The sequence below is a fragment of the Protopterus annectens genome, chromosome 5.part1 (genome assembly GCF_019279795.1).
Source record: "Protopterus annectens isolate FY-2018-M chromosome 5.part1, PAN1.0, whole genome shotgun sequence".
Classification (NCBI taxonomy): Eukaryota; Metazoa; Chordata; order Ceratodontiformes; family Protopteridae; genus Protopterus; species Protopterus annectens.
The window spans coordinates 64,081,048-64,101,047 of NC_056736.1; the positions used below are offsets into that span (position 1 = coordinate 64,081,048).

A 20,000-nucleotide genomic window follows, 5' to 3' on the forward strand; every position below is an offset into this window, starting at 1 on the left:
TTTAAAGCAGAATAGGAGTGGTGACTGCTACATTAAGAATGAAGGTCTGTCTAGATTATATTTGTACGTAGTATTTAGGTATGTTTTTATCATTGCTCTTTGTGCTGAATACAAACAGACCAATATACTTGGTGCCAAACTGTTTCATGTGTCAGCTGCAGGTTAGATACTGCAGTAGCAAAATGTTCTTGAAATTGATGTAGTCAAACTATATCAACTTTTCACTTCCTTTCGGGCAGTATGCTGCATGTTTGGTACATGTCATCTCACCAGGTCTGACCATGTTTGTCAGAGTAGCACTTGATCACAGGTACATTTGATACATGAACATACTGTTGCATTTGTTGTAGGATCTGTGGCAATTGCCAGGGGTATAATGTGTATACCACTGTGAAAATTTGTCCAGGATGCATATCTTGAGGGGTGCATGCCTTGACTGTTTAACTCAGGTTATTTTCCACGTGTTGATTAAGCCACTTCTCCTTTTTAGTAGTCTTCTGACTTTTATGTCTTTATGTATTGATTATTATTGTTAATGTTGTTTTTAACTTTGGTTTTATAGTGCTAGTTGTTTTGCATTACATTGTGATGTGCTTCCTTGGATAGTTATGGTGACATTTTTAGCAGTTTGGCTTTTGATGTTGGGACTGACAGACAAATGTCTTGAGTTTGAATCTCTTTCTCAGTGCGCTGTGTGTCAGAAATAGCAGCAGCAGCAGTGGAGTTTAGTAACATTGCAAACACGTGTTCTTCTGCAGCCTTTGCTATGCATTTATTAGTACTGTTCCTGGCAGCTCTCGTAGTTTTTTGAGGTGATTTGATATTTGGAGTAAAAGCTATTTGGGATCTGTGCAGCAGTTGAAAATATCCCTTATGCTAGGCTGGAATTGGGGGTTACAGATGAAGGGAGACTCTAACTTAACTATGTTCAATGAACATTCATTCAGAATAAAGGATACAAAGGTGGGAAAACATTGATTAGAGGTGGTATTGAGTTAATGCTATTAATAATAAAGCTTTACAAAACATGTTTTTTTCTGCATTTACTCTTCTCTGGGAGAGTGTACTTTGCCCAAGGACAGCTTTTCATCAGTGTCCTGAGCAAAAGGAACACATACTTTAGAGAGACATTCTATAACAAATTAATGAGATTAATGCTGATATTGATAATATCGGGCATTTTGTTAGTAATGTGCTCAAGGCAAAGGTTTAAACCTGACATTTGCTAGTTGCTTGTGCAAGTTTGTTTGTGTCTTTCGGCTTTTCCCGGTTAGGGGTCGACACAGCGGAACTCTGGTCCGCTAATGATTGTCAGATGATTTTTACCTACCGGCTTGCCAGGCCTGACGCACAGCCTTCAACGAAGGTACGCCCATTCATGCATGTCTCCACGCAGAAGACGCTCTAGCTGAGAATCGAACCTTACAGCGTCTTACTGTGAGGCGACAACGCTACCGCAGTAAATAGGTGAAATGTTTCGGTCTCGGGGCTTTATTGCTAGGACATTATTGCTATTTACTTTTTTCCATCCCCTCATTATCATAGTTTGTATTATTTTACTATATGCTAATGCAAAGTGTTTAATAACTCATAATAAGAATGCTTATATAAGCTTTCACAGACCATGATTTAAACAGCAAAAAATAGTTGAGTATGGCATCAGAAATTGTTGTTTGTTTCAGGATGGGAGGCAGCTGAGTGAACCTTCACACTTCATAGTCTCCTAAGTGATTACTGAAAATATTTCATTTTCATTTCCGTATTCAGTTGTTTTCTGCTTGCATTTATGTTAGTGAGTGTCCTTAATGTTTCTGCATCTGAAAATAAAAGAGATGCAGGGTCATTTGTTAGGCAAAAAATTAAGAAGGCAACTATTGTTTGATGCGCCTGGCAGTTGTTAATACTCATTTCTAAGACCTCCTGGAAGTAAAATGCATACTTTAATGTCATCTTCAAGTCTTCATGGAACTTGCCAGAATGTAGGTTTCAAGGTTGCAGTGTAGGTTAAAAAATCCCTGTTTGCCAGCACTGCTGTTATTTGAATTCCCTTTACCAGATATGACATGATAGTTTTATTGCTGTCAACTGATCATCGTTATGCTCCAACTGATTAGTCCCTGGCAAAGTCAACAAAACCTGATTTCAACCCCCAGGTCCCTACAGCTATCTGATATCCATTTATCATCCATGTTCTCCAAGTATCTTTCAGCAGGAGTTATGTGTGAGAGAGCAGTTCGGTCTGCAAATCTAAAATTCCCCATTCTAATTAAAGTAATGGGAAAAATGACAAGTACACAACAAACGCCTAAAGAGAGAGTTCTCTACCCAGCCATTCAAATAGAGCTTTGCAAGAGAACAGTGGCAAGCGAATTAAGTTTTTAAGAATTATGCAACTAGTAAATCTGATATTTGCCATCACGTTTCTTTAGATTCTTTTACATCACGATGTGTTAATGCCAGCCAGCAAATTATTTTAAAGCTTTTTTTTTTCCCGTTATGTCTCTGTTGCTGTTATTACAGGTTATTTAATATAGTTAAGTATGTCTTTTCATGCTCTGGGTTGTATAAGACTTATTTTGATATTTAGCATCTTTCTGGATATTTACACAACCGCACACATTATCTGGAACTGCTCGAACGGTGGGGAGGGATAAAGCCAGATGACCCATGTTGATTAGTAGGCATGGGAGCAGGTTAGGTAGAAAGGACTAAACTGCATATAGCTTGCCTGTCGTGGGTTGAATGAGGCAGCTTGGCTTGCTTCTTGGACAGCATCCACCAGAACCCCTGGATGGTACAGCCTGCAGAGGCTGATCCAGAGGGACATGATGTAGCACCATGGGTCAGGTGTGGTATTCAAGCAACAAAGCTTATGTCTTCCTCTCTCAAAGACTGGCAGCACTTGTGTCCCTCTGAAGTTGCCAAAGGATGTTAAAAGCTCCTTGGTGGAGTGACACTGATGTATGCTTGGATGACAGATGTGTAATCCGCTGTACTCATGGAGGATCGAATGGGCTGATAATGACACTCACCCTCATTAGCAATGAGTGGGCTAGATATGTCACAGGGGACTGATGGATGGCAGGCAGAGGGGTTAAAAATGGGGTCGTTAAAAATAGAAAGCAAGAAGAACATTTGGACTGAAAAAAATACAGTTTTAAAATTTTTTTCTGATTTTGTTGAAGCACCAAGTACACAAAATATTTGCAAATCATCGTGCAGTCAGTTAATTTTGCTGAATCCAGAAAATTAGTGTGCTGGAGCTGCAGAGGTGATGGTGCTCTCCAGTTGCAGTTGTTTATGATTTGTAGAATAATGGACTTTGTAGTCTTAGTATTATTGAACTGCAGTGGATATAAAAAGTGTACACACCCCTGTTAAAATGCCAGGTTTTTGTGATATAAAAAAAATTAGACCACAATAAATAATTTCAAAACTTTTCCCACCTTGAATGTGACCTATAACCTGTACAATTCAGTTGAAAAACATATCTGTTAGGGGAAAAAATATAAAAAAATAAAATGTACAATAACCTGGTTGCATAAGTCTGCAGACCCTTAAACTAATACTTTGTTGAAGCACCTTTTGATTTAATTACAGCATTCAGTCTTCTTGGATACACACCTGCTATCAATTAAAAAGACGCAGATTAACCCCAAATAAAGTTCAGCTGTCCTAGGAGGATTTTCCTGATATTTACTCAGTTGCCTACTACAGCAAAAGCCATGGTTCACAGAGAGCTTACAAAGCATCAAAGGGATCTCATTGTTGAAATCTATTAGTTAGGAGAAGGGTACAAAAACATTTCCAGAGCATTGGATATACCATGGAAGTGGAACACAGTGAAAACAGTCATCAAAAAGTGGAGAAAATATGGGACAACAGTGACATTGCAAAGAACTGTATATCCCTCCACAACCGATGAAAAGACAAGACAAAAACTGGTCAGGGAGGCTGCCAAGAGACCTACAGCAACACTGAAGGAGCTGCAGGAATTTCTGGCAAGTACTGGTTGTGTACTACATTTGACAACAATCTCCCATATTCACCATATGTCTGGACTGTGGGGTAGGGCTGCAAGATGGAAGCCTTTTCTTGCACAGAAAAACATCTAGCCTCAGGTAAAATTTGCAAAACAATACATCAAGTCTTATTTAACGAACCAGTAAGACAACTTATCGCAGCACCAATTGACAGAGTACAATTTTATTGAGCGCTTTCGTCAGCATTGATCAGCTGACTTCTTCAGAATAAAAAACCCATTCAACTACAGGCATTTTATATTAAAACAAATCACATGACATTGAAGTTAATGGATAATAAAAACTATTAAATAGAATTTAAAGCCCCAGAACATTATAATAATGATAGCAATAAAACATATTGAAACAAAAGCGCCGCCAATAAGCATAAACCAACATATGTATACACACTTAAACAAAACTTCTGACGTAATAAAAAGAATAAATAAAATCATTTCATAAAAAAAACAGCAGCAGCCTTCTTATACAAATGACCTGCTACCCTAGTGCATTTTATAATGAATTACATCTGGTAAGACCTTAATTTCAAAAAACTACTTAAACTAAGGACGTCATTAAGACCCGGAAATTTAGTGGCATTAAGTTTAATCTGCCAAAACAACTCCCTAAACAGTCTTCCCACAGACCACCACGTGGATACTGAGATACTTTCTCAACAACCAGAAACTTAAATTCATGCTCAGGAAATTGGATAATATGTTTGTATAGAGCACTATTACAATTACAAATCTTAATATCCCTGATGTGCTCATAAATCCTCTCCCAAAAGCATGTGGGAAAATGTGATGTTCTTCATCTCACATTGCTGCAGTCCTTACATATGGGTGGTAGTCCGGTTGTCCTCGGGTCGCCTGAATACCAAAGTATTAGGCTGACGCAGCTCAAAACTGACATCAGAGCGTCAGGGTCCTGCTCGGTACAGGCCCGCTATCGCCACATCCCGCCCCTTTTTAAGTGCCATGCGGGTCCGGAGGCGCAGAGTGCCGCCTGGCTGGGCCGAAATTTTCTTCGAGTTCGTGTTTGTTAGAATATTTGTTTCTAAGTACCTCGCTAGAATATTTGTTTTTTTGGCCCATTTTTATGTATTCTTGTGGGATTAATGGGATGTATTAGGTTTTAATGTTCTTTGTGATAGCCTTGGGATTATTATGAGCCTGGCCTATGGTTGTTTGGGGCCTGGGCTAGGGGCGATAGCAGTGTCGCTACGAAGCTTGTCGTTTGCTTGGCTGGTGTTACGGTGGCGGTTGTGCTAGGTATATTGTGTCGGATACTATGGCGCCCGCTACCGCAAGCGGGACGCCGTCCAAGCGGTTAAAAGCTGGCCCAAAGATGAGTCGTCCGTTCCGGACAGTCGGTTCTTCGAAACTTCAGTGGAACCGGTTCCGGAGTGGAGCTTCTCTTCCAATGGAGGCTTCTCTGTGATTTTGCAGGAGGCTTGGATTTGCAGGATGTGGCCTCTCTCAGCAGGCAGGGCTTGGCCTCATTCTCAGGTCCTTTGAATTGGAAGGCTTCCAGTTAAGACTTTCTTCCCTTTCCAGGAGTTAGACTCCTTCAGTTCTCTGTTGGCCTCTTTCTGTTGTGGTAAGGTTCTGTGCAGTCCTAGCACACATGCTTAAAAAAATAGCAGAAGATTTGATTACTCTGATTAGATTCTTCCTGCCCTCCTGATAAGAGGCCTAGGAATTGGAGCCAAGTTGGAAAGTTTTGTACAGGCCGGATGTTTTCAGAAGACTTTTCTGAAGACTTGTACAGGTTGATGTCTATAGAGAAATTAAATTGCCAGTTTCATATGCTTGAAATATCAAAATTTTTCTTCTTTCTCAATTGAAAAGGTGGATGATGGTGGCAGAAGAAGGCATTGTGAAAGAATTACAAGATTTGGTGCATGTCTCTGAACAGGTGGGTAAGCATTCTTTCAGGCCAGACGCTCCTCCTCAGCAAAGACTAGGAGGCTCACAACAGATTTTCTAACTACTTCAAATAGGAGCTAACACGGGTCCCCTCTGCGGAAGTGGGTAAGGATTTTTTTCTCTCTGTTTCTAGTACCAAAGAAAGGGAACAACGTGGAGACCAATTTGGTTATCTATCCCCAACACACATCTCTGGACTCCAAGTTCCCAAAATGTGCTACAACAGCACCCTTTCTACCTCTGCTGGGCAAAGATCATTGGATGGTGATCTCAAGGAAGCTTACCTTCATGTTCCTATCAGGCCCAGTTGCAGGAAGTATCTGCGTTTTATTGGCTGGGAGCTTTTCATTATCCTCTGCTCTGCATTGCCCCGACCTTCTGGCGCGTTGCGTTTCACGTTGTTCTGGGTTCAGTGGTAGCTTTCCTCAAGAGGAATACAAATCTATCAAGCCTTGGGGTTCATGGCATCTTGTATTCTGGTACTTCCCAATGCCAAACTGCATATGAGGAAGCTACAAATGGTATCTCAAAATGTATGGCCAAGATATGGACATTCAGATAATACCTTGCATTCAAAAGGAATTTTTGTGGTGGCTCAGGAATGTCACTAAACAAGGGACTCTCTGTGACCCGACCCAGAAGTCAAGTCAGATTCTAAATCTAGCCTCAGACAGACAAAAGCTTGGAGCTCATCTAAAATGGAAAAATGGTACAAGACCACGTGGCCTGCCAGATTCAACATTTACATATCAACTTGAAGGAGATGTTAGTCCAATCTTCAGGCAAGGTTTCTGCCAGGGACACAGAACTCCTTAGCAGATGTGTTGAGCAGACAAATTATGGATCCCCACGAGGGTGGAAATTCTCATGTAATGTATTTCAAGAATTGACATGTGGGGAACTCCAGACAGACATAGATCTGTTCTTCTCCACTAAATTACCAGCTACAAAAGTTTTTGCACAAAAGGTCATCCCACCAGCTTGAGAAGTGCTCTCTCTCATTGGATTGAGCCAATCTTCACGTGTATGCCTTTCACCACTGCCCTCCACTCCCAAAGGTAAAGGTAAGGGACAGACAGGACAAAGCCAACCATGATTTTTAATAGCTCCCGGATTGGCCTCGACAGCACTGGTACCCATTACTGAGAAGTCTGGTTGGCCCCAGGCCTTTTGATTCCACACCTGCTCTCTGAGGAGAACAGTCATTTACTCAATGTCAAACTTCACTCTGCTCACTATGACTGTGACCCACCATTATTTTCTCATCCTTGTTTAAGCAATTCCTTAGAGGCAAAGAATATGAGACCCCCCAATGTGAGCTCCTCTACTCCCTTTCTGAATTTTGTTTTGTGTTGAGAAAACACACACTACAACCTTTTGAGCCTGCAGCTACCCAGTTGGAATTTATCATTCAAGAAGACTGCTGTTGGCTTGGCCATTACCTCAGGGTTTCTGAATTACAGGCTGGCCCTTATGGCGTCATGGAATTCTTTCCTTCTTCCACAAGGATAGGCGTACTAACCCTTTATGCCTGCCTCCTTTTGGTTTGTGGTGGCTAAACCAGACTATTCATTTGCCTACTTTTTATGCAAACCCCAAAATAAAGGGGCAAGATTTTAAACACTTTGGATTTGCACAGACAGTTGCGATGGCTATTTGTTGATATAAAGGAGATTATTTGGGCAGCAGCAGTTTTTTTCATTTAGTGTTTGTTTCCAGGGCAAACCTGTTTCAAAACTGTTTCAAAACAAGTGGATGTTTTTTTTGTATTGCTTTCTGTTGTTTTCATCATCATAATCAGATTCCAGGAGATTCCAGTTGGCATTCCACTGGGGCTTACTACCGGCATACAGCTTTTAAGGGGGTGGCTACTCTATTCTTTTTTAAGGGCTACACATGGAGTATTTTGTATACTTTTTCTAAGCACCCATTGCTTCACTTTTCTCTAAATCTGGGGCTGGTTTTGCTGCTGCAATTAGGGCATTTTGGCAGCTCCTAATGCTTATAGTTTGCCATCCTCCCTTCGGGCCTTATGGTCTGATGAGACCAAGGTTGCACTTTTTGGCCACAATTCCAAAAGGTACGGTTGGTGCAAAAAGCAACACTTTGCATCACCAAAAGAACACCATCCCCACAGTGAAGCATGATGGTGGCAGTGTCATGCTTTGGGGTTGCTTTTCTTCAGCTGGAACTGGGGATTTAGTCAAGTTGGAGGGAATTATGAACAGTTCCAAATACCTGTCTCTTTTGGTCCAAAAAATTCAGGCATCTGCTAGAAAGCTGAAGATGAAGAGGAATGTCACCTTTCGGCACAACAATGACCCCAAGCATGCATCCAAATTAACAAAAGAATGGCTTCACAAGAAGAAAATTAAAGTTTTGGAATGACCCAGCCATAGCCCAGACCTAAACCCAATAGAAAATTTGTGGGGTGTCCCGAAGAGGGCTGTGCACAAAAGATGCCCTCGCAATCTGACAGGTTTGGAGTGCTTTTGCAAGGAAGAATGGGCAAATTTTGCCAAGTCAAGATGTTCCATGCTGATAGACTCCTACCCAAGAAGACTGAATGCTGTAATTAAATCAAATGGTGCTTCAACAAAGTATTAGTTTAAGGGTGTGCACACTTATGCAACCAGCTTATTGTATTTTTCTTTTTTATACTTTTTCCCCTAACAGATTTGTTTGTTTTTCAATTGAATTGTACAGGTTATAGGCCACATTAAAGGTGAGAAAAGTTTTGAAATTATTTATTGTGGTCTCATTTCTTTATATTACAAAAACCTGGCATTTTAACAGGGGTGTGTACACTTTTTATATCCACTGTATATGCATAGTAGACATTTTTTCCTATTTCCTTTGGATTATGTTTAAGTATTGAAAATCAGCCCCTCACCATTGTTTGCTCCTCTGTCTCTGGGGAGATCCCCAGAAGGCCATTGCTAGCAGTGAAAGTGTTTCAGCCTGTAACACCACACCTTAAAAGGTTTATGCTAGTAAGGCTTAGCCCAGGGAATTCTGGCATACAATCAGTGAAATTATGACACTGTGGTAGCACAATACAGCAACATGCAAATAAGGCAGTCCAGTAGTGTTGTCGCAGATAAGTATATACGATAGCTTTGAAAACTATCTGCAAAGTAGAATAAACTCACATTTTTTATGTACATGAGTTTAGTGCACACTTTTGTTTTGAATAGCCGTACTTTCTTTTGCTTCATCCTTTTTAAAATAAAAATTACAGCAGGGTATGACGGTCTCAATTGTTATAATGTCATTGTGCAGATATTCTAGTTTTGAAGGATAAATATTGTGCACGCGTTAAGAATATTCTATTAAATGTCTGTTAGTCTGCTTTAGAACAAGCTAAGCATATATGTAGAAAGTAATAGTTAATCCATAAAGTTTTACAGTATGAAGCATGTTATTTTTTTTGTGCTTTGTTCCCATTGCCTGTCAGTCATCTCCCCCCTCTTGACCTAGTGACCCATTTGATACCATGTCACTTAGGATGAGGGCATGCCAAGAAGATCCATCATTTATACAGCTATTGAGAGTGGTTTGTATTTTTTTTTCCTTTGATTTATATCCCAACACATGTTCAGTTCTGCAGAAGATAAAAAGTACAATGAGTTTACAGCACTGGGCAGTCTTCATTTTCACAAAAAGTGTATACCAGTAAACAACTCTGCCTATCAACCTCATAACATGTTGGGTGGTTTCCCCAGCCTCCACCAGGAAAATCAAATCATGCCTGTATGTACCCCCCCCCCCCACACACACACACACACACACAGGGTAGAGAGTGAGCTTATGCCCTTTCAGTCCACCCTGTCTCTGCCTGGCTTCTCCAATGCCAGGGTTACTTATCAAGTCCAGTCACCTGGGTTGCTGGCAGGGCTGCATCCCCCTGCACCATGGAATCCGGAATGAAGCATATTTTTTGTGAGCCGCATCCTCCTTTTTGTAAAGGATACAGTCTGTTCATGCTTTGAATTTTGTTATACTAAAATGCTTTTTATTCCCGAGTTCTAGAAGAACCACACTCTTATACTCATTAATAAAACCTGTAATGATCTCTTTTTATTTCTGTGCTGTCCTTTCAGAAAACTAGAAGACATGCACAGAAAAATAACTTCAAATTAAATTGACTTGCTGCAGTTTACAGTGATGTTTTTGCCTTGTTTTTCCTGGTACAAATTCATACTATAATACCACGCCGTTTAAGCACATTTTATGTGAGAAATGCACTTTTTATAGTATCTAGAACATTTGTGAGTGTTGCTCTTTTAAATGCCTTGATATCATGTTTATAGAAGAACTTGTTTTTTTTTCTGTTTTCAGTATGGCTCAGCACTGGCTGGTTCAAGTGTTCGATACCAACAGTCATCTGGAGGAATTACATCAAATACTTCAGTACCACCACCTCCCCCAGCACCTCCTCTTCCAGGAATTAGTGGAATGCCACCCCCTCCTCCACCACCACTACCCCCTGGGTGTGGAGTACCTCCTCCTCCACCCCTTCTTCCACTTAACGGTTCAGGTTTACATGTTCCATCTGGAATACCTCCTCCTCCAATGTGTGGTTTAGGAGCACGACTTTGGTCTCCACCTTCCCATGTGTTGCCATTTGGACTGAGGCCTAAAAAGGAATTCAGACCTGAAACTGGCATGAAACGATTTAACTGGTGCAAGGTGAGTTTATTTATAAGTCTGTCAGTTTTCATTTTTCCATGAGGAGCTTTGTTGCACGTTTGCTAATTTAAACATTTGGACAGCAACCAGGTAAACTTGAAAGGAAATGAACTCTTTCAGTTTCTTGCTCATTTTTTAACTAACTTTGATTCATTTGTTTAAGACTTCATTGTCTGTATTTGTGTCACTAATACTTTTCCCTATAATTGTTTCTAACACATAGATATTTGTGGTTGATTTATATTGCTATATTTCATAAGAATTGTTAATTCTACAGGCAGAATAAAACTTTACTTTGTTTTAGATGATTGAGAACAGTAACAGTTTCCATTCATGTTTTGTTCAGTAATTAGCTAAACCATTACTGAACTCACCAGGGTTGCTTATAAAGGAGCATCAACTAGGCAAGGTTACATTATTTATATTCCATACACATTTTGCTGAAGTAAAAAGCGTTTGTCTTCAGGGCTTAAAGCTGATTAGAGATTTGACTTTAGAAGGAGTTTGTTTTAAGCATTGCTATATTAGAGTGCTTTGTATAATTCAGAAATAAGCACAACAGTTAGCTTTGTTTTTAGTACCAACCACAAATTGAAATTTATAGTGTGGCAGGGGTGCTGGAAGCTGCTGAAGGTTGCAGGGGTGGAAGGAAAAGGGGACACTTAATTATCTAAAAGGACAGTTTTTTTAGCTGTCTGTACTATAACAGAAACATGCCCATTACACAAGAAGCATGTAGTATAATGAGTTACATTTGGACTGACTGTATCGAAATTTCATAGAAACGTACAAATGAAACTAAAGTGAGCTAATAAAATGCTCAAGCAGAATCTTTGTTACACACACCACCACTCTAAGAATAAGGTATTCTCAGACCATCTGGGAACTCTCCCTTGACAGTCTTGTATGTGCAGGTTTATTTGGAGTGTGTTATACATTCATCATCCTATATTTGTCAAGAATGTTGATCCACTGTGGCGACCCCTAACCGGGAAAAGCCGAAAGAAGAAGAAGAAGTTGAGTTTAATTTCTATGCAGATTGCAGAACTAAAAATTTAGTCTACTTAGCACAGCGCACAAAATGTGAAGGATTTTACATAGATAAAACCAACTGCACACTGAAAGAGAGGATCTTAGAACACTGTAATGATAAAACAAACTATATACCAGCCTCTAGGTGAAACAAAGTAAAAAGTCACATAAATCACCAAAAATGAGGTACCACCAGGAGCTCCGTGCAAAAGGACTTTAATCTTCACAAAAATCCACAGAAAATGTTGAAATTCCACAGTATTGCTCAGGTTACTGTGGAATTTCAGCATTTTTTGTGATTTATGTGAATAACACTGTAATGATATTAAGAAAGAAATGGTGAATAGTGCTGCAGCTAAACTTGTAATGGAAAAAGGACGTGAGCATTCAAGTTTTTAGTACTAGAATCGATTAATAACACTATAGGAGAGGGAGATATCAAAAAAAAAACTGAATACAATGAACTGCAGTGGATTTTAGATTTTAGGGCTGATCATAGCCCTGGTTTGAATCTGGATCATGTCTCTTTAAAACCGGTATTGAAGCATAGAGGCTTGTTTCATTGATTTTATTGTTTTTGTCTTAGTATGTCATGTGCTTATTTTTTTCTGATTTGATAGGTTAAGAATGCTTTTTAAATGATGTTTATCTTACATTTTTTTATTATTTCATAATGGTCTGAGGAAGTGGGATACCTGTGAAATCAATTACCTATTTTTTATTATAATAAATACCTGTTTATTCCTTTGGCCAGAGTGGACGTCCTTTGTTTCTATTTACTAGGTGGAATACATGACTGTGCTAATTTTTTTCTCTTTTCTCACAGTCACATACAAGAAGTGTATATACAGGTGGCTAACCTTTGGAGGTAGGGGTACGTTGGCATATTGTAAATATGCATCTGTGATCAACAAGTTTGAATGTTACTGCACTTTGGTTGTCAGATGGATACACAGATGATAGCGGTATGTTAGGGGTAGGGGTAGTGTTTAAGAGGCAAAGCTGTATGATGTGTGTCAACAGCAACTTGAAATATATGACTGAGGCCATTTATTCATTTACTTTCATCACGATCTAATAATTACTACTATAGCAGCAGTTTAAGGGTGCATTGAAAAGCTATTGGAAGTGGGAGGAGGGGCTGTTGCCCTACCCTATGGTTCTGGCACCCATGCAGTGTAGTATCATTTTTGTAATATTATAGGTTATGATTGCTTTATTTTAGTAATCTTTATATAAATAAATGTAGTTTGGAAATGGAACAGTTTGCACAGAGGCCTATGTACTCCTTATTATCCCCAGAATTAAAATAATAAGCAAGTCAAGTTTGATGACCCATTGGTGTTGGTGCTGCTACTGCCCACAGTGCTGTTTTGAAATAAATTCCAGTTATCTGGAGGTAATCAGACGCGAACTTGAACAGGTGTGTTTGGATTTTGTTCATCTTCTAGTGAAAGGACAGACAATGTATTAGCAAGTGCAGTGTGTAGCCTTGAATAGTGTGACTGGCTGGAGTATGCCATACTGTGGTGAGATGCCATTTGAGTTATATGATGTGTAATTGACTATGAATTATCATTTCCTGTTATTAAGCATCTTTGCAGAAGGGCAAATGTGAGAGAGATTTCATTACTAAAATGTGATGGCATTGCATTGCTCGCAGATCTCAAATCCTTTGGTTAGGAATGCTGCCTTGGTATCAGAGCCTGCCTTTGCAGAAGAGCACTAGGTTCAGTTCTAAGGCCCCACCAGATAAGCAGGACGAGAAGTAATGGGAATATAGAAATGGTTTGGAAGCATGCTAAGTAAGGATGCAACAGAAAGAAGAAGAAAAAAAACATGAAGCTGAATAATAGTTAAACCACTAATATTCTGCCCTTACTACTTAAGTATAGAGGGAAGAACCCTGAGTACAAACCCAGGTGATAGGCTATCTGCCCTAAGGCATTTATAAGCCTAGCCAAATTTATGTAAGCTTACGCCACCCCTATTAAAAAATACTGATAGGGAGTCTCTGATGATAAATCTATCCCTCCAGCATTTATATTATATATCGTTTTTAAAGGTTTTGCTCGCTGCTCTTATGGTAGCTTGGGGTTACCTTGTTTTTCCAAGGGAAGGACTATACATTTTTTTTTTTTTAACTTCAGGCCATGGCTCAACTTTGTCAACAAAAGTCTCCCCATGTTGGCCTGTACTTGGAGAAGTAGATGCCAAACAATAGCCAAGGACCGGAGCCTCTCCTGTGGGACACCACTTGTGACCGAAATTGGAGTCTGACACCAGCAACTATTTAGAGAAGTCGACCAAGTTCAAAAGGCATGATCTTCCCTTGACAAAGCCAAACTGGGTCGGGTCCAACATTATGATCCTCTCCATAGCTTTGCAGACTAGACTTGTTAAGCTTATGGGGCGGTATTTACGGGTCCGTGAGGCGCCACACCTTTGGAGTGGGACCACCAGCTGCCGTCCTCCACACTCCTTGGGCACCTGTAGGCTGAGATTAAACAAGCAAAAGCTGCCTGGTTTAATTCCTCATTTAGCTTGTGTAGCACACAGGGGGGACACCATCCGTCCCATTGATGCTGTGTTTTTTTTAGTTTTAGAGAGCTTTCACCTGCATTTGAGATGTCGTCGGGGAGGCTACACTTTGGGCTGGGATAGTCTCCTCTAGGGTAGGGGGGTTTGCACTGAACTAATAATGATCAGGGGTGACTTCCTTTATGTGGCTGGGGTCCACCAGACTGGACGCTTGCCCCCTTTGGAAAGATCTAGTATATTTTCTCCTCCTCGTGGAACAGTGACTAGCTGTTCCATGGCATTAATTTATGAACAGAGGGTGGCCTGTGTAGCATGCTACAATTAGAGCAGAGCAGTTTATTGTATTTTGCACCTGGACTGGATGGTTTCCATCTTTGCTGCTAACCTGGAACCAAGGTGTGAGTTATCTTTTATGAATATGGATACACCCTCCCTTTGTGGGGTGGGTCCGGTTTTGGGGCCGAACGCATGATATGAGGTAAAACCCACAGTGTTGAAGCCAATATCCGGAATCCCAGGGTGACAGGTGCAAGCCGCCCTCCCTTGCGAAGCTGCGTGGGTCAGCATGTCATCTCTGTCTCTTTTCATGCAGTCAGGGTGGTACGTCTCAGGTCGTTCACACCAGCATGGACAAATGACTGTGTCATATTTGTACTTGCTGTGGAGTGACCCGAGTGCTTGTGTTATGTGGCGGATTCTAGCGCCCGATAGGCATGAGTCCAAGTAGTGGTTTTGGCACCTGCAGGAGCTGAGTTACAGGGGATGAAGATTAAGACTTTTCTCATTTAGCTGTCTTTAAGGGGAGGGGTGTGGGGTGACATGCTGGAATGGACAAGGCTGCTCATTTTTGTCCTGGTGTAGGTTGAGGCTCTGATCAAAAAGCAGACATTTTGTGTGTGTGTGTGTGTGTGTGTGTGTGTGTGTGTGTGTGTGTGTGTGTGTGTAAGATTAGGTATTCCTGCTGTTTAGTAATCCTAAAAGTACCTCAAGAGGAGCAGCACACAGGAAAAAAGCTGTCTACAGCGTTAGCAAAATACCAGCTTTAATGATCATCATTAAAGCTGGTATTTCGGTAACGCAGTGAACAGATTTTTTCCTGTGTGCTGCTACTCTCGAGGTACTTTTGGATTACTTGTCTGTTTTTGGTTTGGTTTATGGATTTGCAGTGTTATTCCTGCTGTTTAGGAAGGGAGCAGGGTGCTCCTACACCATGCCTTATTGGATGCAGTGACCTGTAAGGAGGAGTACCAGCACTTAAAAGGTAAGTTCTTTATCAGTAAAGTAGGGCAGCTCACTTTTTGTCTACAACTGTGGAAGCTCTGTGACCTTCATGTCTTTAACAGTTTTCTGTTTTGCAGTAAGAGAGGGCTAGTGACCCTGACTGGAAAGTTACAGCTGGGAATCAGGATTCCCACTGGTTGAGAAAATAAGAGTTTGTTGGGACTGCTTTGTCACCACAGAAGCACATCCCAACTCACTATTAAGGATTTGATAAAAAAAAGTTCCATCCCCTGTTCAGTTGCCTCCAGGATGAAAATCATTTGCTATTGTCATTTTAATCCTAGTGCCTGTAAAATTCAAGATGTACTCTACATCTCTGCTAATGAATAGTTGATCAGGCACTTCTAGCCTTTTTGCATCCTTTTGAATAATGGATTCATCTATATTCCAAGGCTGCTGAATCTCATGACCATTTTTGCGCTGCCAGTACTCTCCCTCGGGCTTCTCCTGTCTCCAGAATGGTCATACTGGAATGAATACCTCTGTAGACCTTAATCTTTTTTGTGTCCCTTCCAGGCCCAAGCATCAGGTTCCCAGACTTCCTATTCCTTTTGTTCTAATGAAGCAAACCCACATAAATCCATGGAGGTATCTGGTCATCCCTTTCCATTAAAAATCTGCCTTTTGATAGCCACATGTTCTGTTGAGGTAGTGAAGACACCAATTAAGAGTTGTGAAGTTGTCATCTATGGCTGGTTCAGTTTTATTTTAAGTCATGCTCTTTGCTTATTGTAAGTTGGTGAGCTTCCCACAGCCTTTAGTGCCAGATCCGTACCTCTCAACCTCTTAGCTCAAAAATTCTGGACAAAGCTAGAAATAATGGGGGGAGCCGAAGACCCAAAATCAGTGACAGATTGTTAATAATGCTCTTATAAACATAGAAAGTTGAGAGAATAACAGGTTTTATATTGGAATGCATTTTCTAAATGATATGAAGTCTGAAACTCAAATGTCTTGTCCTTATTTAGAGACCTCAGTCCCCAATAATTTGCCAAAAAGCCACAAATTTTATGAGGAACAGACTAGAACATATTAGTCAAAAATCTGGACATTCTGCAAAATTCTGGATAGTTAAGATACATGACCAGACATGCACTAAATATGGCTATAGTACATCAAAAGAAGTACACAAGCACATTCATGAAGCACTACAGATGATGTATCACGAACCATTGCTTTAATTCAAAGCCAAATATTAGTTCTAACATTTTGTCCTGCAAAGTATAGACTTCATCAGATAAATCTTGCCTAGGTAACAAATAGAAATCATCCGATCAATAAATAAATATATTTCTCATGAACTATACAATGTACTCACTACAAGTTTTTAAGTTATTTCTAAAGTGGGAAACTAACGTCTCAGTTTCATTTTCTGATTCTTCCTGTAGAATTTAATTATCCACCTGACTTTCTTGCTGTTTTTTTCCACTACATTTGCTTTTATTTTCTGTGCTATTACTCTCAAGACCCTTTTCTTTTATTACCTCTCACATCCAAACTGCACTCCTTTCTTAATTTCTATTTTACAGGTATGTTTTTTGCACATTTTTATATTTGATTTACTGTTACATTTTAGAACATTCCTGCATTCCTGCCAAGTGTCTTCTAATCTGTTCTGCACATTTTTATCTTGCTTATATTTCATAAAGTTGTGTCATCAGCACAAAGATGAACTTCTTCCTTCCAGACTTTGCACCAACACATAATTTTGCATGCCAACTACATGGGTATGCCTAGCTATAGTGTTAACGGATTCTATTTTGCCATGTTTAGATGTGCCAGAGGCACCATAGGAGAATGATGGGCATGCCTGTGCTGGGGAGAGAGGTGCATGCCTGAATGTGTCTTGCATTGGATCCCTGTTGGAAGTGAAAGATACACAGAAGGGGCATTATCCTAAAGTGGGAATAGGAGGGGATGTGGATGAGTCATTGTGGAGAATAGTGATGATGTGTTGCACGTCCTAATGCACCTCTGGCCACTGGATACATACACACGTGTAAGTGAGACCAAAAGTTTGAGCATAAGTAAAAATAATCCCTCATCAACATTTTGAAGCTGCTCAGAAATGCCTCAATTTCCTCATGGACCCTAGTCAGGGGGTTTGTAGGTGAACTAGAATAGTGCTAGTGGTCAAGGTGAGGCTCAGGTGGCAGCTGATGGTCAGCTTCAAGGGAGAAAAAAATATTTTCTTCTACTTGCACATTCTGGATATTGGTTGTGATGCACACCAAAACCAAATTACCCATGTTTGATGCCTGGCTTCAAATCATCTTGGCATCCATTAAGTTACCAGTCAAGAAATGCAGTGGCATTGGATGTATCACCTTAGTGAGAAACACAATTTAAAGCATTACTGTTAAGTGCATTAACACAGCCACTTCCATCTGCAGTTGTTGGCTGAAATTCTTGGCCTTTCTTGCTACCAACCATGGATTTTCTCCCTATGGCACAGTGTTTCCTACTTTCTCATTTAGTAGGAAAACTTTCCCTATCCTTTTCTGTAAAATCTAGCAGTCTCCTTTTTTCGGGATAGTGGACACATTTTTGGTCAGTTTCTTTTGGTCCTCCATGCATCCTTGACACAAGGTTCCTTGCTCTTTATTGGGAAACAAATGAGAGACCTGAACATGTTGGCCAAGGAGGATTCTAATTAACATTGTTTGCTAACTGAGGCAATTTTCAGGGTCGAGTATTATGAGAGGTCCTTATGTACTACATTTGTCTGCTATTTTTGTGTTTTTTCCCAGGCAGTACTTTTGGCAAGGTAAGCTAAGACACTTAGCTTTTTTGTTCCAGTTAATTTCTTGTATGTTCTCCACATCAGTAATGCTCCCTAATTTGAGTATATCCCTTGTTCAGAAGCTTTTCTGTATGTTTTTCCTTTAGTCCTTTATCTTCCACATCATTTTTCATTGAACATTATTTCTCTGTATCTTTTTCTGTGTGTCAGTTTCCTCATTCCTTGGTGTATGATTTGTTTTTGTTCTGGAGTAGGCGAATAGCCAGCTGTGTTATATAAACAGTTGTGAACCAATTGCATTTGTTTCTTTAACTAGCAATGGAACCCAAGATAGTGGTAAAAATGTTTCCAAATAAGACCAATAACCAACAAAAAGATAACTTCAGAATCAGGTGGTCACCATACAAATATTGTCAACCTATAACATTTTATTAAGCGCATTCATCCTATTAAGACTTCATCAGACTAACATAATAACTGCCTGGTTCTAACGTTATATTTTCATTGGTTCTTGGTTATTTAACTAGTACATTTTAATAGTGGATCATGCAGGCTATCTGTATCATTTCCTTCTGTATGATGACCTTCTATCGTTAAGTAATATACAGCTGTGCACTGAAAGTTAGGATGTCATATGCTGTCAATGCAAAATACTCTTTCAAGAAGCACCCTTCTGTACAAAACAAGCCCCATAATGAAATATGTTAATTCTGAGAACCATTACTGCAGGAACTCATACAATGAATGGGGCAAATCTGTAAAGAGATGTCATTCTTCCAGCTAGATCATAAAAGCAGTCACATGACTTGTTCCTCTCTCTTGCTCTGTTGATCTACTACGAATGTTCAGTGGAAAATCCCTTAAAATGCATATTCATGAGCACTTGAGCATCAAGTCTGCAAAGTAAAATAGAAATTTGTACAGAAATGTGTGTGTGTGTGTGTGTGTATATATAATATATATATATATATATATATATATATATATATATATATATATATATATATATATATATATATGTGTGTGTGTGTGTGTGTGTGTGTGTGTGTGTGTATGTATGTATGTATGTATGTGTGTGTGTGTGTATAAATAATCACCCCGACCACTTCGCTGAAATCTCATTTCACTGAACTGCAGTTAGTATATATGGCACTGTGTAGAGTATTGTAAGGCAAGTAAAAGGTATATGCCCTTTTGTCCAATGTAGTGCGGTCCTGGAGTTAATATATATAGTTGGGGGGGGTGGTAGTTTCAGTTCATATTGTCTTCTGGAGAGAGTTAGTCATTGGTGTTGCAACTATGTATGTCTGTTGTTTAAAATGTATTGGTTTGAAGGTTTTGGTAAAGTACAATATAAAACAAAACAAAGTGGGGGCTGTGCCCCCCCAACTATATATACTAACTCCAGGATTGCACTATAGTAGGGAAAAGGGCAAATACCTTTTACTTCCTTTACAGGTACTGTACTCTGCACAGTGCCATGTATATATATATATATATATATATATATATATATATATATATATATATATATATATATAGATATACACCAAGTTCAGTTCAGTGAAATGAGATTCAGTGAAATGAGTTTTCAGTAATTTGTATTTTCAGCAATGTGGTTGGGGTGAAATGAAATTCAGTCAAATGAGATTCAACAAAACAAAGGAAACCCATATATATATATATATATATATATATATATATATATATATATATATATATATGTATAGGTTCATGCTAGGCTATCTGCCCTATGGC

General features: G+C 39.6%; 1 protein-coding gene across 3 annotated transcripts in view; it reads left to right on the top strand.

Moving 5' to 3' along the window:
• Positions 1–20,000, top strand: part of DIAPH3 (diaphanous related formin 3) — a 4,946,160-nt gene that overhangs the window by 2,368,884 nt on the left and 2,557,276 nt on the right. For all 3 annotated transcript variants that reach the window (XM_044072887.1, XM_044072888.1, XM_044072889.1), the window contains one exon: positions 10,295–10,645. In XM_044072887.1, coding sequence (XP_043928822.1) covers positions 10,295–10,645 — 351 coding nt within the window. The remainder of the gene's footprint in view (positions 1–10,294; positions 10,646–20,000) is intronic.